We start from the raw sequence: 22,562 nt of genomic DNA, 5'->3' as shown, positions 1-22,562 counted from the left end.
ATCCTGGGCCACGGAAGCGGAACATATGAACTTAACCGCTGAGCCACCAGTGAGCCCCAATGCTTAGGTTTTGAAGGCATTAAGATAGACACCTAGATCAACAGTTCTCAAAGTTTTATCTGAGGACCCTGGGGAGGTAGTGAGGTCCTCCTTCTGTCAATTATATATCTGTGTGAGGCTGGGTTTTTTTCATGTACTTCAACAAACACAACATATTGCAACAGACTGGATGCACAAGCAGACAGGAGAATCCAGCTGTCTTCTATTAAGCCAGACCTTAAAGAGATTTCCAAAGATGGAAGCAATGCTACACTTCTCACTAAATCTTTGTGCTTTGGAAAACAGAGTTAACTTGTAATGCATTTTTTATTTTAAATGAATTTAAAAATATTTGAAAAATTTGGTTTAATTTCTAAATGGTAAATATCGATATGACCCATATAAAAAGCTCTTTGGAGTCCCTACCAAATTGTGTTTTTAAAGGGACCCTAAGACCAAAAACCTTTAGAACTCGTTAAGTCCCAGAAGACAGGTCTGGGTGGAAGAGCAAGCGTAGGGGTGGGAGGGGCGTGAATGCATCAGCCAAGGGACTGTTGCAGGCACAGTGTGTCTTGTGTTCTGGATAGGGTTCCCCAAGTGGTACTAAAAGTGGGGAGGGGAAGATGCAGTCCACAGTCTCTCCTCATTTTGTTTGTTTGTGGCCTGTCCTAAACACAGCAGTCATGGGCAGCACAGTTTCTACAATTTCTATCTCAAGACACAACCAAGTAGAGCGTAGATTCCTAAAACTAGGAAAGACAACTGGGGATTGTTTAACGAAGAAACTATGAAGCTGCTCCTCTTCTCCAATGAGAGTGGAAAACATTTTTGGAGGTCTGAGTTTTCCTTTTTTTTTTTTGCCAGATGATACAAGATTTGTTAATTATTGGATTTTGTATTGTTCGTTAATAAATTTTTTATCTTTTGGAATACCATTTCCTGGAAAAACCATCTTAAAGGGGACACATCGGTGGGGGATAGAGGGAAAGCCTTAAATGTACATTCAAAAAAGTATGTCTTAAAATTTAACACTTACCTCCTATATACTAAGCACCGTTCTACAGAGTATGCTGTGGTATAGGGAAAACAGTCTTGAATTTGGAATGAGAAAAATTGTTCCAAAGCATTTACTTATATTGTTTTGGCAATTTAAACTGAGTCCCATTTTCTTATCTATAAAACGTGGATAAAATTTATGTCACAAGGTTGTTAGGGATTAAAAACAGGTAACCTCTGTCAATCGGTCAGCATAGTGCCTTGTAGGTCTTCAATGACTTGCCGGGAGAGTGCGAGTAAAGACCAATGATAAATCCAGCAGGCGAGATGAGACGTGCAGACAAACACTAAAAACACAAGGCGAAGGTCTGACGTGCGAGTGTCACTACAAAGGTATTTAGAAACTGCTAGGAGATCTAAGGAAGGAGGCGTCACACTTGCCGGGATGGGCGAAGATGTTTAGGGAAATTAGGAAGTGCTGAATGAACCCCCCCTTCCCACTTCTCGACTCCCCAAAGACGGCTCCAGCCGAGCATCCCGGCCCAGCTCTAAACACCGCCCCGACTCCGTCTCCCCTGCGCGATGTCAAACTGTCTCCCGCGGCTTCCACGCCAGACTGGAAGAGCTCCACACTCCAGCCTTGCCCGACTCATCCCGGGCACCGTGAGCGTGGTGTCCAGCCCGAGCTCCCCAACAGTCCTCTGCACCGACCCCTGGCCTGGATCAGCTGCCCTAACCTGCGCCCACCCACCCAGGGCTCCGCGCCGATATTAAGCGGAGGCATGTAGGGATAGGGGAGAGAAACTCCCAAGTTCCCAGCCTTCGACCCCCACGCTCTCCGCACACGCAGCTACGCTCAGCCTCCCACCTGGCCCTCACGCCACTGCTGGGGCAGCACGAGGTCTTGGACCGCGGCTGAGCTCCGCAATGGGGCCCCACTCAGCCGGGTAGCGGAGCGGCCGGCGCTCGCGCGCTCGCTCATCGATTGGCACTGCCTTGCTCCTCCGGCTCCAGTCGAGAGTAAAACGGCCCGGAGCCGCGGAAAGTCCGGCGGAGCGCGGGGCGGGCACCCAAGCAGGCGGGCCAGGGGATTGCCGATCGCACGGATGAGCGCATGGGCCGGCTCGCGCTCCGTCTGGCGGTTGGCGGCGCCGGCCGGCCTGTGCAGCCCGAGGCCCTGGTTGCGCGTCCGCCAGCCCTCGCCTCGCGCCGGCGCGCGCGCTGCCTCCCCCCGCCCCTGAGAGGGCCGCCCCGCGTAGGGCTCTCGCGCCGCCCGGGGTGGGAGCTGGCGAGCGGCTGAGGGAGGGCCAGAGGGAGAGAGGGAGGAGGGAGCGCGCGCGGGCGGCGGCGGCCCCTCCCTTCCCCCCTCCCGCCGCCGCGGAGAGCGCAGGGAGCAGCCGGGGGCTCGGTGGCGGCGGTGTCTGGCCCCGGCTCCTCCTCCTCCTCCTTCTCCTCCTCCTTTTCCTCCTCCTCCATCTCCTCCTCTCTCCCTCCATCTGCCGTGGTTATGGCCCGTCGCTGGAGCACAAAAGAGTCTCCGCGGTGGAGGTCTGCGTTGGTCTTGCTTTTCTTCGCCGGGGTGTACGGTAAGTGTCCGCGTCTCCGCGCCCCGCTGACCTCACAAAGCTGGGGCGACCCCGGGCCCCGAGGCCTCCAGGACAGGGCTTCCCCGGGAGAACTGGCGAGAGACCCCGGCCACCGGCGGGACAAAGACCCGGCGAGGGGTGGATGCAGCGGAGGGGGCGTCCGCACGCGAAGATGCTTTCGCGCGCTCGCCCACCTCCGGACCCGCGGGGTGTTGGAGAGGAGCTGGGGCGTCCCGGCCGGGGGAACCCCCGGGGAGCAAGGGGTGGCGGGCAGACTTCCCGACCTGGGCTGGAGGGCCCCGCGGCCGGCTCCTCGAGGACTCATAGCCCCTTGCACAACCCGCAGACACAAAGATGTATGACTGTGTGGGAAAGAAGGTCGCCCCCGCCGCTGCCGGGACGGTCCTGCCACCCCGACCCTTCCGGGGTCGAGAAGTTCTCTCCCCAGTGAAATTCCCACCGCATCTCTCCCCGCTTCCCCACTCCCTGAACGAGCAGCCCGCTACTTTCTTCCCCTGCCTGCCCCTCGGGGGCCGAGGCTCCGTGGATCCCGGGCGGGCAGGATCCTGTGCCTTCCCCAGGAGCGGCACGCGGGGAAGGCCAGAAAATAGTTTCCAGCCCCACCTCAGTGTCTCCGTCTTAGGGCGTTCTGACTCCTAGTTACTGACTCCTTAGTGTCTACCCTGACTCCTAGTTCGTTTGTCATTTCATCCATCATTGTCTGCTTATGTCGTCACTGTTGCTTTATTCTAGTCTATGGATTGCATTACCTATATTCCTTTGAGGTTAAGAGAAGGCTGAAGACGATGTGTGAGGACCAAGCTTTATATTACGTTGGGTTCCGAAAAAGAGCTAAATGGAATTAATTGGAAAGAACATTCCTTGCGGGAGACTTTAGTTCCACTTCTGACTTCACCGTTCTTAGTTCATCAGTTAAACACATTGAATAGGTGTTTAGAGAACACGGTTAACCTTTGCTTTTTGGAGTGGTGCTTTGATTTCTTCAGAAGAAAATAATTAGAAGTTATCATGCTTTGGTAAATTTTACTTAAAATTTGCCACAAACACTCATTCCAGTAATGGCGGTGGTGATGGAGTGCAGTCAACATGTAATTCATGAGCGAGTATTCTCTCTTTTGAAAGCGTTTGTCTGTGGAATTGAATGTGATGGTAACTTTTAAAACCTGAGAAATTACGTTAAATGAAGAATTTAATGAACTTAAATTGAAATTTACTGACAGCCAAGAAATAGTTTTTCTGTGTGATTCAGAATGTATTGAGCCCTGACCTAATTACTATGTTATTATTTTTGTTTGTTTGGGGTGGGAAGCTGGGGAGGTTGGTCCAGATTTGATGTGGTAATAGCCACTGGTGTGCTTGTGTGTGACCAGAAAACCCAGTGCATGACTTTTGATTGTTAGTTGCATCAAGTGGCTGTGATCCCTACTTGCCTGATGACTTGTGGTTTTGGGTCTACACCAGAGATCAATAAGCTATTATGTTGTTTCCTGTAGCCTGAAGGTGGGTATAGTTCTCTAGGTTTGGTGTAATGGCCCAGGAGAGAGAAGAAAGTGAGAGGCATCTTTAATCTAGGGCGATTAGGGGTGTCCAGCTTTGTCGTCTACTGTAATCAGAATTGAGTTTTAGTGATGTCTGATCAGAATGGATAAACAAACGAGTTCTTTTGCTCTTCTCTCATTAAAACCTGTGTCGTTAGTGTTTGAACTAAAAGTCTTTTTGCCTCTAGGAGTAAGAGGCTGTGAACCTGTAATTTGTCTTGGTGCATTCTTTTAGACCTGTACACAAAATGACTTTCTGGTAGGTGCTTATCAAAGATGTATGTTTTTGGAATTTGTGTTTAATGAGGAGTTGTTAGTAGGCAAAGACTGAAACTCCTTTTTCCAATCATGTGGGATCAAATTATAAAACTAGCCAGTGATTATGCCAAGGGTTGATGTCTCCAGCCACAACAAGTTTCAAAGTATAAGAAAAAAGGAGGTAGTGAGCTAGGCAGAAGATTAAACTGTGAGCAGAGATTAAAGGAACCCTTCAGTCTGCAACTGGGAAAATTCTCTTTGTAGCTGCACTTTTTGTCCTTTTCTCTCTCTCCAACCATATGCAGTTTTGTATTAGAGAAGAAAAAGCTCTAACAGTAGTACGGGGGAGGGGGGGATGTGCTTCCATGACAATAGTGGGGTTTGTTTACCTTGAATATACAGTAGTTGTGATGAGTAGTGGGTGCATCCTGAGAAATACCCATCATCTTGAACCTTTAGAACAGATATTAGCTGTAATTTATGAAACTGTCCCTTCTACATCAAAAAGTGGTGTTTTTTTTTTTAAGTGGCTTCAAAAATAATTAGAAAGCTCTGTTAAAAGAACTGAGCTTTCAGAGTAACTCTTAACATAGACCCGGTGAAGAAATGCAGATTGAGTGGCCAATATTTAGGCAGTTCCAATACTGACTCTTCAGAGTGACTCTTTCTTACCTGTTCCTTGCAATATTAAATGGCTCCAGGTTGTGCCTTGAATCTTGGAAACATTTCATATACCTTTAAAAAGAGATCTTTGTTTACTTTGGTGTTTATTCTCTTCACATGACCATTTTAGTGGACTATGTGACTATTAAATGTGACCTGAAGTAGAATAGTGTGACTGTTTTACTTCCAAGTTATTTTTCTGAATGCCAGAGTCTTATTTTTAACCTTTAGATTGTAATATGGAATACAGTTTATGTTTTCTAGAAGCAGTTGTTCAAGGACCAGTGATTACCTTTCAGGAGCTCCTGTATCTTAACTGCACTGAACGGTCCTGAGAGTTAGGAGGAAGTAAAGATTGACTTGTGCGTTGGGAAGTTTGAAGGGATAAGAACATTAGTGGGGGCACCTGTGAGCTTTGCTGGGCATGTTTTAGGCCTTCTGTAAGAGGAAAAGGTACTTCTTCGCATCTCACAGAGGGATGTCCGGCTTTTACAAATGTATGGAGGTTTCTAAAACTGTCTGCTACTCAGTAGAAGCTGTTAGTCTTGCTCAACCTCCCAAACAATAACTTGGTAAATGTAACAGTTTCATTGCTTTATCGTTTTTTCCAGATCAGTATTTTCTAACTTTTGTTTTCTAGTCAAACCCACCCTTAAAATACATATTATATTACTCCCAGTATACAGAACAAAACAGAGTTCATGAAATAATACTACCTGTTCATGAAATAATGCCCTTATTACCTGTAAGCACTCTGACATTTTATATTCTATTTATCCTCCCTTCTTTCACCCTTCCTTTCTTCGTTTGCTGATCTGGACTCCTTAAATTAATTTTGGACCCACTAATAGACTGCGGTCTGTAGTTTGAAAAATACTCCCCTAGATGAAGCCTTAAAATGTAATTTAGAATGTTTGTTGTATTTGTCTATCATTTTACAATAGCAAGGTGGTTAGTTTTTGGTTACTTGCTGGCAGAGCATTTGCTGTTCTTGAGAATTCTTCCTGGCATATACTGACTGACCTGTGATAAAATTCATCTTTAAACTGGTTTTCAGCTTATTATGTTCAAGAGTCTTTGCTCTGCACAGTGTACTGTTTTAGATGTTGTGGTAGCATAAAATATTCTTTTTACTCTTGGATTTTATCTAATGGATAAATCTTTACCCATGAATTTTATGGGAGTTTCAGCAGCATTTTATACATTTCCAGTTTAAGGATAGAAAAGAAGTTCCAATTTTAGAAAGGTTGTAGAAATAATTGGAACATGAGAAAAAAAATCTAAACCAGATTCCAATTACTTCTAAAAAAGTCAAGCTTGATTACATAAAATATATTGAGTAAAACTGAATTAAATTGCTTAACATAAACCTTTCCTTGGGTTTAGAATCTAAATTATATCCACGTCCTAGGGAGAATATGAAGGTATGTAGCACAGTCCACCAAATTCAAAGTGGTTATCAGGCAGAAAGTATTAAATGACCTCTTTCAGAGGGATACTGTGTTCCAGGAAGAGTATGGAGGAGATTTGAATGAGCTGTGGTAAGTGATTTAGAAGATTTCTAGAAAGTCAAATCTCTGAAGAGAACATAAAAGTCATGTCAGTTTGAAAAGTGAGCAGTAGTTAATGAAAATGTTAGGAAAGAAAATACATACTTTGATGGTTAGAAAATTTAAAGCTTATCAAGAAATTGAGGGAGCAGTGAGACCTTTTTGGGTTTCTGATCTGAGGGGTTTTTGTGGCGGATGGGTTTTTTTGTTGTTTTTCTTATGTTTTATCAATGACATTATGGTTTAAGGAGTGAAAGGTAAAAACGAGGAAAATACGTTTAATATGGGTGAGATTTACATGAATTTAAGCAAATAGAAAATGTTTTTATTTCAGAAATTTAGAATGAGTATTAATCCTGTTCTTGTTGCAAATCTTTATAGATAAGTAAAGGTTGTTCTAAACTTAGGAATTGAAGTTGAATTAATGATTTCTCATTTCTACAGTTACTTTTCCCTCCTGTTTCTCCTCTTTTTCTCTTCATACTCCCCCATCCACTTTTTGGGAGGGGCGAGTAATAGATGTACATTACTTATTCCCACTTTCTAAGGTATAGGATTAGATCCTGCAAATACAAGTTCCCAATCTATCTGTTCAGATGCATGTCGTCAGTCTTTTTAAATAGATGCAACAATAGATATATATATAAATGGATCTATCTATCTCTATATATGGTTCCAGTACTGAATTAGCTGAGGGAATGTTCACTGTCTAAGCTATGGAAGGAAGGGAAGGAAACTGAACATTTATTAAATTAAGTTTATAACGTTTATTAAATTAGGTTCAGATACTGTGCTTGGTCTTTATTTATTGCCAGTTAATCTTCGCTAGGTATCATTTAGCAATCCTGTGAGGTATTTATCCCTTTTTTATAGAAGAGAAAATTGAAAATTGAAGCTCAAGAGAAGTTGTGACTTATCTAAAATTAAACCACTAGGAGGTGGTAGAGCAGAGATTGCAACCTAACCCCGTCTCTTCACTCATTCATTCATTCAGCAAATACTCGTTGAGCTCTTATGTCTGGCACTGTGTAAGGCTCAGCAACCTGATGGACATAGTTTCTGCCCCATGGAGCTTACCGTCTAGTGAATAAGTTGTAATAAGTGCTCTAACGGAAACAAAGGCCCGAGGTAGTGAATAACAGTAATTAGGGGAAGGCTTCTTTGTCAAGGAGACGTTTGTAAGACCTAAAGAATAGCTAAATATGTTACGATTGGGATAAGAGAACCTTGCACCTGGGAACAACATGAAAGACTGAGAATCAGGAAAGAGTGTGAAAGAACTAGTGTGTTGCAGGTAAATGAATAAAAGTCAGTGTGGCTGGAGCACAGTGGTCATAAGGGAAAGTGACAAGGTGAAGTTAGAATGACAGGCAGGAACTCAGGACTTTGGAAACCATTGTAAAGAGTTTGGGTTTTATTTTAAGTGTAATTATTGAAGAGGTTTAAGTGATGTGTGATGTATATTTTGAAACAGTCGCTTTGGCCACTGTATGTAGTATTGTTGTGAAGTAGGCAGAAGTAGAGATGGGACGATCAGTGAGGAGGTTCTGGCTGTAATCCAGGCCAGAGAGACAGGAGCTTGGACCAGGGTAGTAGTGGTGGAGACAGAAAGAAGAGTATGGAGATCAGGAAAAAAAGGAGACTTCCTTTCTTGTCACAAGAGGGAGGAGGTAAATTGGTGCAGGTGTTCTTGGGTCTGCAGCTTTGCGGGTGGGAAGGTGGAGATTTCTCCAAGTAGTATGACATGAGATCATCAGGTGAGAGAGAAGAGGAGTGATGAGAGGTGAAGGGAATTTCTGTTTCTACGATTCTGTAGAACAATTTAGACCCTTGGGAAGTTAAGTTTCTATTATTTAATCTAAAAAAGAGGAAGCTATGAACATTCAGTGTACAAAAGGACATTGTGGTGCATGTAATTGTCCCTTGGGGTTCCAGGACACCCCTCCACACACACACATACCAAAATCCCAGGATGCTCAAGTTCCTTAAATACAGTAAAACGTTGTAGTATTTGTACATAACCTATGTACATCCTTCCATATACTTGAAATCATCTCTAGATTACTTATAGTACCTAATACAATGTAAATGCTGTGTAAATAGTTGTTATACTGTATTGTTTCGGGAATAATGACAAGAAAAAAAAGTCTGTGTATGTTCAGCAGAGACAGCCGTCATAGGCCTTTCGATCCCTGGTTGGTTGAATCCACGGATGCAGAGCACGTGGAGGCGGATTCGGAGCGCGACTGTTATACAACACCTGACTAGAGAGGATGAGGATTTAAGTTACACGGGGAGAAGTTTAAGAAGGGGGTCTGTGGAGAACTCTATTCTAAGGGCTATCATTTTTGTCAAGGAAATAGGTACAGAATGTAACTTGCTACAGTGTTTTAAGAGTATTTCAGGCAAGAAGCAAACGGTGGGGCAAAAGTTAGATTTCAAGTACTTTTTTGCCCAAGTTAAATTATAAGTGATCAATAAAGATTGATCTATGTCTCAGAAGAGTCAAGAGTATATTAGTAGCTTAGAGAATTTCAGAAATTTTTAGAAAAATAAAGTGACCTTTTGCTTTTTTTCTCCCATGTTGTATAGTTTACTTACAGAAGATATAACTTTTGAATGTCCCAAAACTTCAAAATAAATGAAGCTGACAGAACAGTTTTCTGATTTTCTCTCAAATACTTAATAACTCACTGCCGTGCTAGTCTCAGTTTGGTGAAGAACTGAACTTGTTTCACACTCATGTTCTTACCATTCAATGAGAGTAACTTGATAGCTACCTTTAATTCACTTACATTTCAGTTTTTAGGGAAATGGTGCTGAGATTAATATTGAGATTAAATAGAGCGTACTATGATGGTTAGTAGCTGAGATTTACTTTTCAAATGTAAGTAAGAGTAAGCCTTTTATTATCTGACTTAATTTCATCGATTGTTAAAGCATCTTTGAGGTTTTAAGTTAGTAAGATGTAGAAAAATGAATCTTTGTGTATAGTATATTCTGAAATAGAATTCAGTTTTTTGAGATTATTGCCTGTACTAGTGACATTCAAACTTTTTACTGAGAGTTAGAATACGGAACACTTTTACAGAAAAATGCCTTGCTTAAATCCATAAAATACTCTGTGAGGTAGATATTCTTATTAGAAGAAACTGAAGCTTTTGGAATAGTGCTTTTGCTGTAGGTTCACATCCCTCTACTGCTGTTCTCTTCACCTAGAGACCCATTTGTTTTTGTCTGCGTTATTGTAACGGCCCCCAACTCGTCTTGACTTTAGTCGTATCATACACAGCAGCAGCCAGTGTGACTTTCCTAAAGTGCAGATAGGATTATGTAACTTTCTTGCTTAAAACCCAACAGTAGTTCCCTATTCACAAAATACAAACATAACTCATTAGGCCCTTCATGGTCTGGCTGGTTTTTACCTTTCTTGTCACTTGTCACTCCCCTTCACCACTCCCCTCTGCTGCACCATGTTCCTGCCACACTGCACACATTTCTCTTCTCTCCTGGTCTTTGCACACACTGTTCCCTCTGCCTGGCTTTATCTCCCTTTCTCTGCCTCTTTCTTCACTAGGCTAACTCCTGCTTGTCCTTCAGCTTTCCTTTAGATGTCACCTCCTCTGGGAAGTCTTTCCTGGTTCCTCAAAACCAGATACCCTTCTCAGAAGCATCTCAGACTGTTCTTATATGCAGTATTAGTGTTGGCCTGTTTGACTTCTCTTTTTCCCCCTGGAGCAGCTCTGTCCAATAGATATATAATGGAAGCCTCAAATGTAAGTCATATATGTAGTTCTGTATTTTCTGGTAGTCACATAATACAAGAAAAAGAAAGATGAGATTAATGTGAATAATATATTTAACCCACTATATCTAAAATATTATCATTTTGACATGTAATCGATAGAAAATGATGATTAGTGAGGTTTTCTGCATTATGTTTTTCATACTAAGTCTTTGAAATACAGTGCAAATTTTATACCTGTAGTCCCTCTCAATTAGGTTAACCACGTCAGATGCTTAATAGCCGCTTTGGAAAGCATTGTCTCTTAGAGCTGAATGTTAACATGCACTATGATCTAGCGACTTCTAGCGATTCTACCCCTAGTTATAAACTCAACAGAAGTATGGACATAATGTGCGCCAAAAGACATGTACAGGAATATTCATTGCATCCTTATTTGTTATGTTCCCAGACTAGACACAGCCCCTATGTCCATCAACAAAAGTGGATGAATAAATTATAGTATTTTAGCATAAGGAATACTGTACAGCAGCAGTTCTCAAATTTTTGGGTCTCGGGACTCCACAATTACGGAGGAATCCAAGGAACATTTTTTATATGAGAGAGAGAGATTCTTTAAAATTTTTTTTATTGAGGTCATAATAGTTTATAACATTGTGAAATTTCGGGTCTACATTATTATTTGTCAGTCACCATATACATGTGCCCCTTTACCCCTTATGACCACCCCCAACCTTCTTCCCCTCTGGTAACCACTGATCTGTTCTCTTTGTCCGTGTATTTGTTTATCTTCCACATATGAGTGAAATCATACAATATTTGCCTTTCTTTGTCTAGCTTATTTTGCTCAACATACTACCCTCAAGTTCCATCCATGTTGTTGCAGATGGCATGATTTTATCTTTTTTATGGCTGAGTAGTATTCCATTGTGTGTGTGTGTGTGTGTGTGTGTGTGTGTGTGTGTGTGTGTGTATATACACACCACATCATCTTTATCCATTCATCAGTTGATGGGCACTTGGGTTGCTTCCACATCTTGGCTATTGTGAATAATGCTGCAGTGAACATAGGGGTGCATACATCTCTTTGAATCGTGGATTTCAGATTCTTTGAATAAATACCCAGTAGTGGGATAGCTGGATCATATGGTATTTCTATCTTTAATTTTTTGAGAAATCTCCATACTGTTTTCCATAGTGGCTGCACCAATTTGCATTCCCACCAGGAGCATATGAGGATTCCCTTTTCTCCACATCTTCTTCAACATTTGTTGTTTTTTGTCTTGGTAATTATAGCCATTCTAACAAGTATAAGGTGATATGTCAGTGTAGTTTTGATTTGCATTTCCCTGATGATTAGTGATGTTGAACATCTTTTCATGTGCCTGTTGGCCATCTGTATATCTTCTTTGGAAAAAAATATCTGTTCATATCCTCTGCCCATTTTTTGATTGGGTTGTTTGTTTTTTTGTTGTAGAGTTGTGTGAGTTCCTTACATACTTTGGAGATTAACCCCTTGTCGGATATATGATTTACAGATATTTTCTCCCACTTGGTGGGTTATCTTTTCATTTTTTCCTGGTTTCCTTTGCTTTGTGGAAGCTCTTTAGTCTGATGAAGTCCCATTTGTTTATTTTTTGTTTTGTTTCCCTTGCCCGAGTAGGCATTGGGTATTTGAAAAGATGCTTCTAAAACTGATGTCAAAGAGTGTACTGCCTATATTCTTTTCTAGGAGTTTTATGGTTTCAAGTCTTACCTTCAAGTCTTTAAGCCATTTTGAGTTAATTTTTGTGTGTGGTGAAAGATAATGGTCTACTTTCATTCTTTTGCATGTGGCTGTCCAGTTTTCCCAACACCATTTATTGGAGAGACTTTCTTTTCTCCATTGCACATTCTTGGCTCTTTTGTCAAAGATTAGCTCTCTGTAGATTTGTGGGTTTATTTCTGGACTTCCTTTAAATTCTGTTCCTTTGATCTGTGTGTCTTTCTTGGTTCAGTACTGTTCTGTTTTGATTACTACTGCTTTCTAGTATATTTTGAAATCAGGGATTGTGATGCCTCCAACTTTGGTTTTTTTCCTCAGGATTGCTGTAGCTATTCGGGATCTTTTGTTGCCCTATATGAATTTTAAGATTCTTTCTTCTGTTTCTGTGGAGAATGTCATTGGGATTCTGCTTGGATTGCATTGAATCTGTAGATTGATTTAGGTAGTATGGACATTTTAACTATGTTTACTCTTCCACTCCATGTGCATGGAATATCATTCCATTTCTTTATGTCATCATTGATTTCTTTCAATAATGTCTTATAGTTTTCAATCTATAGGTCTTTCACCTCCTTGGTTAAATTTATTCCTAGATATTTTATTCTTTTTGTTGTGATTGTAAATGGGATCGTGTTCTTGAATTCTCTTTCTGTTAGTTTGTTATTAGAGTATAGAAATGCACCTGATTTTTGTAAGTTGATTTTGTACCCTGCAATTTTGCTGTAGTTGTTGATTATTTCTAATGGTTTGCCAATGGATTCTTTAGGATTTTCTATGTATAGAATCATGTCATCTGCAAGCAGTGCAAGTTTCAGGTCTTCCTTGCCAATTTGGATATCTTTTATTTGTTTTTCTTGCCTAATTGCTCTGGCCAAAACATCCAGTACTATGTTAAATAAGAGTAGCAAGTGGGCACACTTGTTCCTATTCTCAGAGGGATGGCTTTCAGTTTTTCCCTGTTGAGTATGATGTCAGCTGTGGGTTTGTCATTTACAGCTTTTATTATTTTGAGGTACTTTCCTTCTATACCCATTTTATTGAGAGTTTTTTTTTTATCATAAATGGATATTGGATCTTGTCAGAGGCTTTTCTCAGTGTCTGTTAAGATGATCATGTACTTTTTATTCCTTGTTTTGTTAATGTGGTGTATCAGATTGATTGATTTGCAGGTGTTGAACTGTCCCTGTGTCCCTGATAGAAATCCCACTTGATCATGGTGTATGATCCTTTTAATGTAGTGCTGTGTTTGGTTTGCTGGTATTTTGTTGAGGATTTTTGCATCTATGCTCATCAGCAATATTGGCCTGTAATTTTCCTTCTTTGTGTTGTCCTTGTCTGGCTTTGGTATCAGGGTGATGTTGACTTCATAGAATGAGTTAGGAAGTGTTCCGTCTTCTTCAGTTTTTTGGAATACTTTGAGAAGGATAGGTACTAAATCTTCCTTGAATCTTTGGTAGAATTCTCCAGGGAAGTCATCTGGTCCTGGACTTTTATTTTTGGGGAGCTTTTGATTACTCTTTCAATCTCTTTACTTGTGATTGGTCTATTCAGATTCTCTATTTCTTTTTGATTCAGTTTTGGGAGGCTTATGTGAGTCTAAGAATTTATCCATTTCTTCTAGATAGTCTCATATATTGGCATATAGTTTTTCATAGTATTCTCTTATAATCCTTTGTATTTCTGTGGTATCTATTGTAATTTCTCCTCTTTCATTTCAAATTTTATTTGAGCCTTCTCTCTTGTTTTCTTCATGAGTCTGCCTAAGGGTTTGCCAATTTTGTTTATCTTCTCAGAGAACCAACTCTTAATTTCATTGATCCTTTCTAGTGTTGTTTGGGTTTCAATTTCATTTATTTCTGCTCTAATTTTTATTATTTCCCTCCTTCTGCTGACTTTGGGCTTTGTTTGTTCTTCTTGTTCTAGTTCTGTTAGGTGTAGTTTAAGATTGCTTATTTGAGGTTTTTCTTGTTTGTTGAGGTGGGCCTGTATTGCTATGAGTTTCCCTCTTAGGACCACTTTTGCTGCATCCCATATGAGTTGCTATGGTGTATTTTCATTTTCATTTGTCTCCAGATATGTTTTGATTTCTACTTTAATTTCTTCAGTGATGCATTGGTTGTTCAGTAGCCTGTTGTTTAGTCTCCACGTATTTGTCACTTTCTCAGCTTTTTTCTTATAGTTGATTTCTAATTTCATAGCATTATGGATAGAAAAAATACTTGATATTACTTCAGTCTTCTTAAATTTGTTGAGGCTTGCCTTGTTTCCAAGCATTTGGTCTGTCTTTGAAAGTGGCTATGTGCATTTGAGAAGAATGTGTATTCTACTGGTTTTGGATGGAATGTTCTCTCTCTATATATTAAGCCCATCTGGTCTAGTTTTTCATTTAGTTCCACTATTTCCTTGTTAACTTTCTGTCTGGATGATCTGTCCATTGATGAAAGTGGGGTGTTAAGGTCTCCTACTATTTCTGTGTTGCTGTTAATACCTCCTTTTAGGTCAATTAATAGTTGCTTTATGTACTTTGGTGTTCCTGTGTTAGGTGCATATATAAATGTTATGTCCTCTTGATGGAGTGTCCCTTTTATCATTCTATACTTCCCCTTTTTGTCTCTCATTTCCTTTTTATGTTGAAGCCTACTTTGTTTCATATAAGTATGGCAATACCTACTTTCTTTTGTTTGCCGTTAGCTTTGGGTATTGTCTTCCATCCCTTCAGTCTGAGCCTGTGTTTGTTTTTAGAACTGAGATGTGTTTTCTGGAGGGAGCATATTTTTGGGTCTTGTTTTTTAATCTATCCAGCCACTCTCTGTCTTTTGATTGAGGAATTCAATCCATTTAAATTTAGAATGATTATTGAAATATGAAGGCTTAATGCTGCTAATTTGTCACTTGTTTTCAGGTTGTTCTGTATTTTGCTTGTTTCTTGTCCTGTGTATTTCGCACTGCCAATTCAGTTTGGTGACTTTCTATGATGGTTTTCTCTTTATTTATCATTTGTCTCTCTGTTCTGATTTTTTGTTTAATGGTTACCGTGAGGTTTGTATAAAATATCTTGTAGATGAGATAGTCCATTTTCTGATACCCTCTTATTCCCTTAGTGTAAGCAGGTGCCATCCCTTTTCTCTTTTCCTTCTAAGTTATTGTCACAACTTATTCCATTTTGTATTGTGTTTGTGGTTAAAATGAAGTGATTATAGGGGCCAGCCTGGTGGCGTAGTGGTCAAGTCCATGCACTCCTCTTCGGCGGCCCAGGGTGTGCCAGTTTGGATCCCTGGCACAGACCTGTGCAGTGCTCATCAGACCGTGCTGTGACGACATCCCACATGCAAAATAGAGGAAGATTGGTACAGATGTTAGCTCAGCAACAATCTTCTTCAGCAAGGAAAAAAAAAGTGATCATATTTATTCTTGATGTTTTCCTTCTTTAGTGTTATAATTGTTTGCTAATCTGTTCTGATAGATAGTTGCAATTTTCTGATTTTGTCTGCTCTTTTATCTCCTTGCTCAAGGCTTTCTAAACACTTGTATGAGGGCCTTCTTGATCATATCTTGTGTGGGAGGAGTCTTGTGGTGATGAACTCCCTCAGCTTTTGTTTATCTGGGAAAGTTTTTATTTCTTCATCATATCTGAAGGATATTTTCACGGGCTAGAGTATTCTTGGCTGAAAGTTTCTGTCTTTCAGAATTTTCAAATATGTCATTCCACTGTCTCCTAGCCTATAAGGTTTCTGCTGAGAAATCCACTGAAAGCCTTTTAGGGATTCCTTTGTAAGTTATTTTCTTCTGCCTTGCTGCCCTTAGTATTTTTTCTTTGTTGTTGACTTTTGCAAGTTTTACTCATATATTCCTTGGAGAAGGTCTTTTCACATTCATGTAATTAGGAGTTCTGTTATCTTCTGTTGTTTGGAATTCCAATGCCTTCCCCAGGTTTGGGCTGTTCTCAGCTATTATTTCTTTGAACAAGCTCTCTGCTTCTTTCTCCCTCTCTTCTCTCTCTGGAATATCTATAATCCTATGTTGTTTTTCCTAATTGAGTCAGATATTTCTCAGAGACTTTCTTCTTTTCTTTTTAGTCTTAGTTCTCTCTCCTCCTCCATCTGAAGCGTTTCTATATTCCTGTCCTGTAAATTGCTAATTCTGTCCTCCATAATATCAGCTCTGTTATTTAAGGCCTCCAGATTTTTCTTTATCTCATTCTTTGTGTTTTCATCTCCAACATTTCTGATTGTTTTTTCTTTATGGTTTCAATCTCTTTTTTGAGGAATTCCCTCTCTTCATTAATTGTGTTCCTAATTTCATTGAACTGTCTTTCTGAGTTCTCTTTTAACTCGTTGAGCTTTTTTTATGATAACTATTTTGAATTCTGTATCATTTAGATTGTAGATTTCTGTGCCTTTAGGATTGATTTCTGGGTGTTTGTCTTTTTTCCTTCTGGTCTGGGGTATTAATATACTACTTCATACTGTTTGATGCTGTGGATTTGTGCCTTTGCATAGTGATAGTATCTGGTTGCAGATTCCACCTGCCACCACTGGGGGTGGGGCAGGAGCTATGCATTCTGAGCCTGCTGCAGTCCCTGTCACCTGTGCATGTCTGAGCCTGGGCCACTCCTTGGGACTACAGTGGCCCTGTAGCGTCTCCCACCAAATAGGAAAGTGATCATGTGGGGGCCCAGGGTTGCTGCCACCTGCTCCCACACTCCTGCTGACACACACTCCCCGCTTCAGAGCTGCAGCGGTACTGTGGGCATTCACAGCAGCCAGGAGCTCATTCACCCATGCATGCAGATCCGCTGCCATCTCCTTCTGGGTCATACCATTGTTGTGCTTCGTAGGTGTGGCCTCCTCACTGAGTCTGAGCCTGGGCCGCTCCCTAGGGACTGTAGCATCATTGTGGGCTCTTCCACCAGATGGGAAAGCTATTACATACGGGCTCAGGGCTGCCATCACCTGTTTCCACAGTTGCACCAAGGCACGCTCCCACCCTTGGGGCCGCAATGGTGCTATGGGCACTCCAGCCAGGAGAGCTGTCACACAGGGCTGTGTACAGGGCTGCCAGGGGGCTGGAGAGTGCTCACCTATCTCTACCACCTCCCCAGGGGTAGTCTGTCCTCCTGCCGATGGATAGCTGCCTGGGTCTCTCAAGCATCCTGCTGTGCTGTGTGTGTATCCTCTGCTGATCAGTGAATGTCCATTTAGTTTTAATTCGAAGAGAAGAGACAAAGGAAACAGCTCACTCTACTGTGTTGTCGATGTCACTTGATATACGTGCTTTTAAGTAACATTAGAAATTAAAGTTGAGAAATTGTTAAAATGTTTATTAACTCATTTAAAATGACAGTAAGAAACCATTACATGTGATCATAAATAGTATATGCTAAATAAAACTATGTAAAATTACAACTGTATCTTCAAAAACAAGAAAAATGTAGTGAGACGAGTAGCATTGCTTTACATTTTTGCAAATTACTATAATGTATGACTCGATATAAGACAGCTGATTTCTCATGTCTGCTTCTGCAGTTAAGTCTGTTGTGACATATTTTGGTTGAAGTATAGAAAGAAACTGTCTTCACATAGATAGATATGTAATTGTAATGGGAGAAGTATTTTAATAGCCTTTTCAGATAAATGTGAATATTCTTTGATGCTACACCAGAACTCGACAAGTAGTTTTTTAAAGTTTGGTTGCAACATGGAATCTGAAACCACATCAATGAATTTTTTGTATTCTGTTAAACTCTGAAAGGGTCTTGGGGATTCCCAGGAGTCCACGGACCACACTGAGAATCACTTGCTACATGGTAATGAAAATAGCAAACTGAAAAAAAGGAAAAAAGAAAAAATCCAGTGCTGCAAGTAGCATGGGTGAATTTCACATGGTGATCAAAAGACGTCAGACGCAAAGTTATAGATACTGTATGGTTACAATCTAAGAAATTAGAAGCAGGAGAGTAGTTATCTATGGAGGAGGGAGGGAGGTGGATGGTGATGAGATGGGTATCATGGTAGTTTTGGACTGCTGGTTGAATTTTATTTCTTGACCTAAATGGTGGTTTACACAGAGAGGGATATTTTTGGTGATAACTCATAGATCTGTAAACTTTCAGTTTGTGCATTTTTGGTATGTATATTTCAATTAAAAGTTAGTAAATAAGAAATTTTAATGTTAATAGGACAGTGTTGAATAGTTGTATCCATGGGTTGTCCAATAATATAGATTCTCTGTAGTATTTTTCCTTTTGTTTTTGTTCTTTATTGTCTGATTTTTTTCTTTGTGTTTAATAATTAAAAACAATTTTAAAACTTTGTATTTTGGAAAATTTCAAACATATTCAAAAGTAGAGACACTAGTATAATTAACCTGATAGATCCAACGTCCAGCTTCAACAAATGATCATTATATAGCCAGCCTTGTTTTATCTAGACTTCCACCCACTCCCTAAATGCAAATGACTTTGAAGCAAATCCAAGCCGTGTCATCTAATAATTCAGTATGTATTTCTAAGATATGAGAGCTTTAAAAAAAAAAAAAACCTTAAGCCCAATACCATTATCACACTTAAAGTTAGCAATTCCTAATTATCATCAAATATCCAGCCATGTACCTATTGTCCTGATTCTCATATAAACATGAATTTTTAGAAACTTTGTGGATCAGGATCCAAATAAGGTCCATACTTGGCAATTGTTGATATCTGTTAGGTCTTTAATTTAATGGTTCACCGCTCCCTTTTTCTTTCTTTTTTTAAAATTTTAAGTATGATATTTGCTAGAGGTATCTAGTATTCTTAATCAAATTGTAGATATTCCTTAAATTCCTATATTAATAAGATTTTGACATTAGGTATTTAATTTTGTCATATAAGTTTTTCATTTCCAAGATGATCAGAAGGCATTCATGAGGGCCAGAGTTATGTGAGTTTAACATAGCTCACATAATGCCAGACAGTACTTGTTAAATAAATGAATTCATTTATCCGTGAATGGAGTAAATTACATTGATGTGGTTCCTAGTGTTGAACTATGCATTTATGGAATAGGCCATAACAAGTTGGTAATGATATCTTTTAAAATCTGCTGGAATAATTTACTCATGTTTTTAAACACTTTTCATTGATATTTATGGGATCAATCTGTAGTCAGTCCCAGCTTTCTTTGTCCCTCTGCCCTTTCTTTCTCTCTCTCTCTCCTGTAACCTAACTTCCCCTCTCCTTTGCCTGATTTTCACATCTGGTAATCTATTCTTTTAGGTACACTTTTACTCTTGTTGATTTCATTGGTCAGGAACAATGAGAAGATTTTAGTGTTCCAGTTGTGATTATTTTGCCTTTTGAGATTAGGAAAGGAGAGTAAGTATTTATGAACTATATAGGTACTATGATAGGAAAGCAAAAATTAACAGCTTTGTCTTGTTGACAGGAGAAATGTTTTTGTTCCTAGTGTGGTTAAACTTTGTTTCATTAAACAGGATAATAGACATGAACCTATAAGAAGTAGATCCCTTCTTATGAACTGGCCTTATGACCAAATAAGACAATAAGATACCTTAGTAGAGATGGATTGATCCCATGAGAAGTGGAATTCACATCTGAAGGAAGGATCTGTGCAGGTAAAATGGAGATGGTAAATGAAGATGGAGCTCAAGTCAGGGGGTAGGACTGCTGTATTCTGTCAGTTGGGTGCTTCTAGTCTGTTGGGGATGACACTTTAAGACTAAACTTATTTGCTCAAAAGGTACCAGCTATAAAGTTAACCAAATGTAGCACCAGTACTATCTAAGCCATCACCAAGCGGTGTCACTAACATGGTTACAGAGAGTATTCGCCCTAGGACAGAGGGCAGGAGATTAAGGGGGAACCTGCACTTGGTACTCCTGGAGTGGAATCACTACACAGAGTTTAGATTCTGATGTCAGTGAGTTAGGATAAAATATAGTTCTTTTAAAAGTCCCTTAAATCATCTTCACGTACAATATACATGGTTTGTATATTTAATGTTGAATAGCATACTTTTGTTAAGTACGAAACATTCAGTTTTCTCTCTAGCGTTGGTAGAGAAGGTTTTTTGAGCTCCAGATAAAATGGTTGTATTTAGGGGCTATATGAAAAATATGAATGAGTATGTATAGATAAAATTGCATAAATTAAATCTGAATAGAATTCAATTCCACGTTAATTTTTTCCACAGCATTATGATAAGGGACTGAGTGATTTGATTGACATATGTGGGTGGGTTACAGAGAATTTGAATTAGAATGCATGATTTATCTCTGCTTTTTATTTATTGAGTTTTTTAAAATTAATTATTTATTTATTCTTTTATTGCCTGACCTAAGTAGGAAGCTAGCCACAATAAAATTTAAAATAACAGAAGTTATGTTTCTTAATGGTCTGTTAGAATTCTACCCTAAAACTATAAGGGCATGGTGCTTTTGTGGAATAACTCTTTATTTTTTCAATTTCTACTTCTTTGGATCAATTTTTGCTAACATACTAAGTTATGTTTCCCTAGAATATTATAATTTCATTTGTATCTCCATATTTGCCTTAAAGTTATGAGTAATGTGCTCTCAAATATATTTTCTACGTGTGATTATATCACTATTGTCATTTGCTAATACCTGTCATTCTTTTCTTGAATGTACTTATCACAGGTTTCTCTGTTTTAGGTTTTCCCAGGTAATCAACTGGTGGTTTTATGGTCTAGTGATTTCTCTGTTTTCTATTTTATTAATTTCCTCTTTTAACTTAATCTTTTTTTGGTTTATTTTGTTTTCCTAGCTTTTAAGGTGATTGTTTATTTTTTTATTTTTTAAATTATACAATAATATTGGCTCTCTTTCATTTTGGTGTACAGTTCTGTAAATGTTAACACATGTAAAGATTTGTGTAGCTACTACCAAAATCAGGATACATCAGCTGAAAAAACTCCCTCCTGCTTTTCCTTTATAGTCACCCCCTCTCTCCACCCATAGTCTCTGATAACCACTCATCTGGTTTTCATCACTATAGTTTTTTTGTTTTGAGAATGTCATATAAATGGAATTGTACAATATGTAACATTTTGAGACCGGCTTCTTTTACTCAGCGTAATGTCTTTGAGATCATCCACATTGTTGTGTGGATTAATAGTTCATTATTGCTGATCAGTATGCCTGTGTATGGATGTACCACAGTTTGTCAGTGCATCTGGTGAAGGACACTTGAGTTGTTTCACTTTTTAGCTATTGTAAATAAAACTGCTATGAACATTCATGTACAGGTTTTTGTGTAGATATGTTTTATTTCTCTAGAGTAAATACTTAGGAGTGGGAATGCTGGGTTATAAGTTGTACATATATGCTTAACTTTATAAGAAATTGCCAACCGTTTTCCAGAGTGGCTGTAACAGTTTGCGTTCTGATGAGTGATGTGTGAGACTTCTGGTTGCTCTACATCATTGCTACCACTTGGTATTGTCCATATTTTTTGTTTTTCTTTTTATGATAGGTGTGTCGTAGTAGCTCATCTGATTTGAATTTGCATTTTTTTTAATGACTAATGATGTTCAACATCTTTTCATATACTTTTTTGCCATCTTTATATCCTCTTGGGTGAAGTGTTAAGTCCGTTACCCATTTTTAATTTGGTCGTTTTTTTACTGTTGAGTTTTGAGAGTTTTTATATCTATATCGATATTGATAGATACTGATATAGATATAAAAATGGATATAGATATAGATGTATATCTCCCCCAGGTCTGTAGCTTGTCTTTTTATTCTTTTGACAGTGCCATTGGCAAAGCAGAAGTTTTTTATTTTTATTTATTTATTTATTGGTGAGGAATATTGACCCTGGGCTAAAATCTGTGCCAATTTTCCTCTATTTTGTATGTGGGATGCTGCAGCAGCATTGCTTGATGGGCGATGTGTAGCTCTGCACCTGGTATCTGAACCCACAAACCCCAGACTGCTGAAGTGGAATGTGCAAACTTAACCACTAGGCCACTGGACTGACCCCGAAAGCAGAAGTTTTTTAATTGATGAAATTCAGTTTGTCACTTTTTTACTTTATGAATTATGTTTTTGGTATCGTTTCTAAAAACTCTTCACCTAATCCCAGATCATGAAAGTTTTCTCATATTACTTTCCTAAAAGTTTGAGTTTACATTATACATTTAGATCTAAGATCCGTTTTGGGTTTAGCTTTCTATAAGATGGAAAGTTTAGAAAGAGGATCCGTTTTGGAATATGAATAACCAGTTCCAACACCATTTGTTGAAAAGACTATCCTTTCTCCATTGAGCTGCTCTTGTACCTTTGTCAGAGATCAAGTGGTCATAGTTGCATGGATCTATTTCTGGACTCTGGTTCCGTTCATCTGTGTGCATCTCTTTACCATTACCACAGTGTCTTAAT

At 39.5% G+C, this 22,562-nt stretch overlaps 1 protein-coding gene across 2 annotated transcripts in view; it reads left to right on the top strand.

Moving 5' to 3' along the window:
- The first annotated feature begins 2,268 nt into the window (after positions 1–2,268).
- The window catches only part of LRP12 (LDL receptor related protein 12), an 86,219-nt gene continuing 65,925 nt past the window's right edge, over positions 2,269–22,562 (top strand). The window contains exon 1 of one of the 2 annotated variants that reach the window (XM_070630799.1): positions 2,269–2,621. In XM_070630799.1, the coding sequence (XP_070486900.1) occupies positions 2,543–2,621 (79 nt within the window). In that variant the 5' untranslated portion in view covers positions 2,269–2,542. The remainder of the gene's footprint in view (positions 2,622–22,562) is intronic. The other variant, XM_070630798.1, reaches the window with a different exon arrangement.

This window comes from Equus przewalskii, chromosome 8 (genome assembly GCF_037783145.1).
Source record: "Equus przewalskii isolate Varuska chromosome 8, EquPr2, whole genome shotgun sequence".
Classification (NCBI taxonomy): domain Eukaryota; kingdom Metazoa; phylum Chordata; class Mammalia; order Perissodactyla; family Equidae; genus Equus; species Equus przewalskii.
This window is presented reverse-complemented; position numbering and strand designations above follow the sequence as displayed.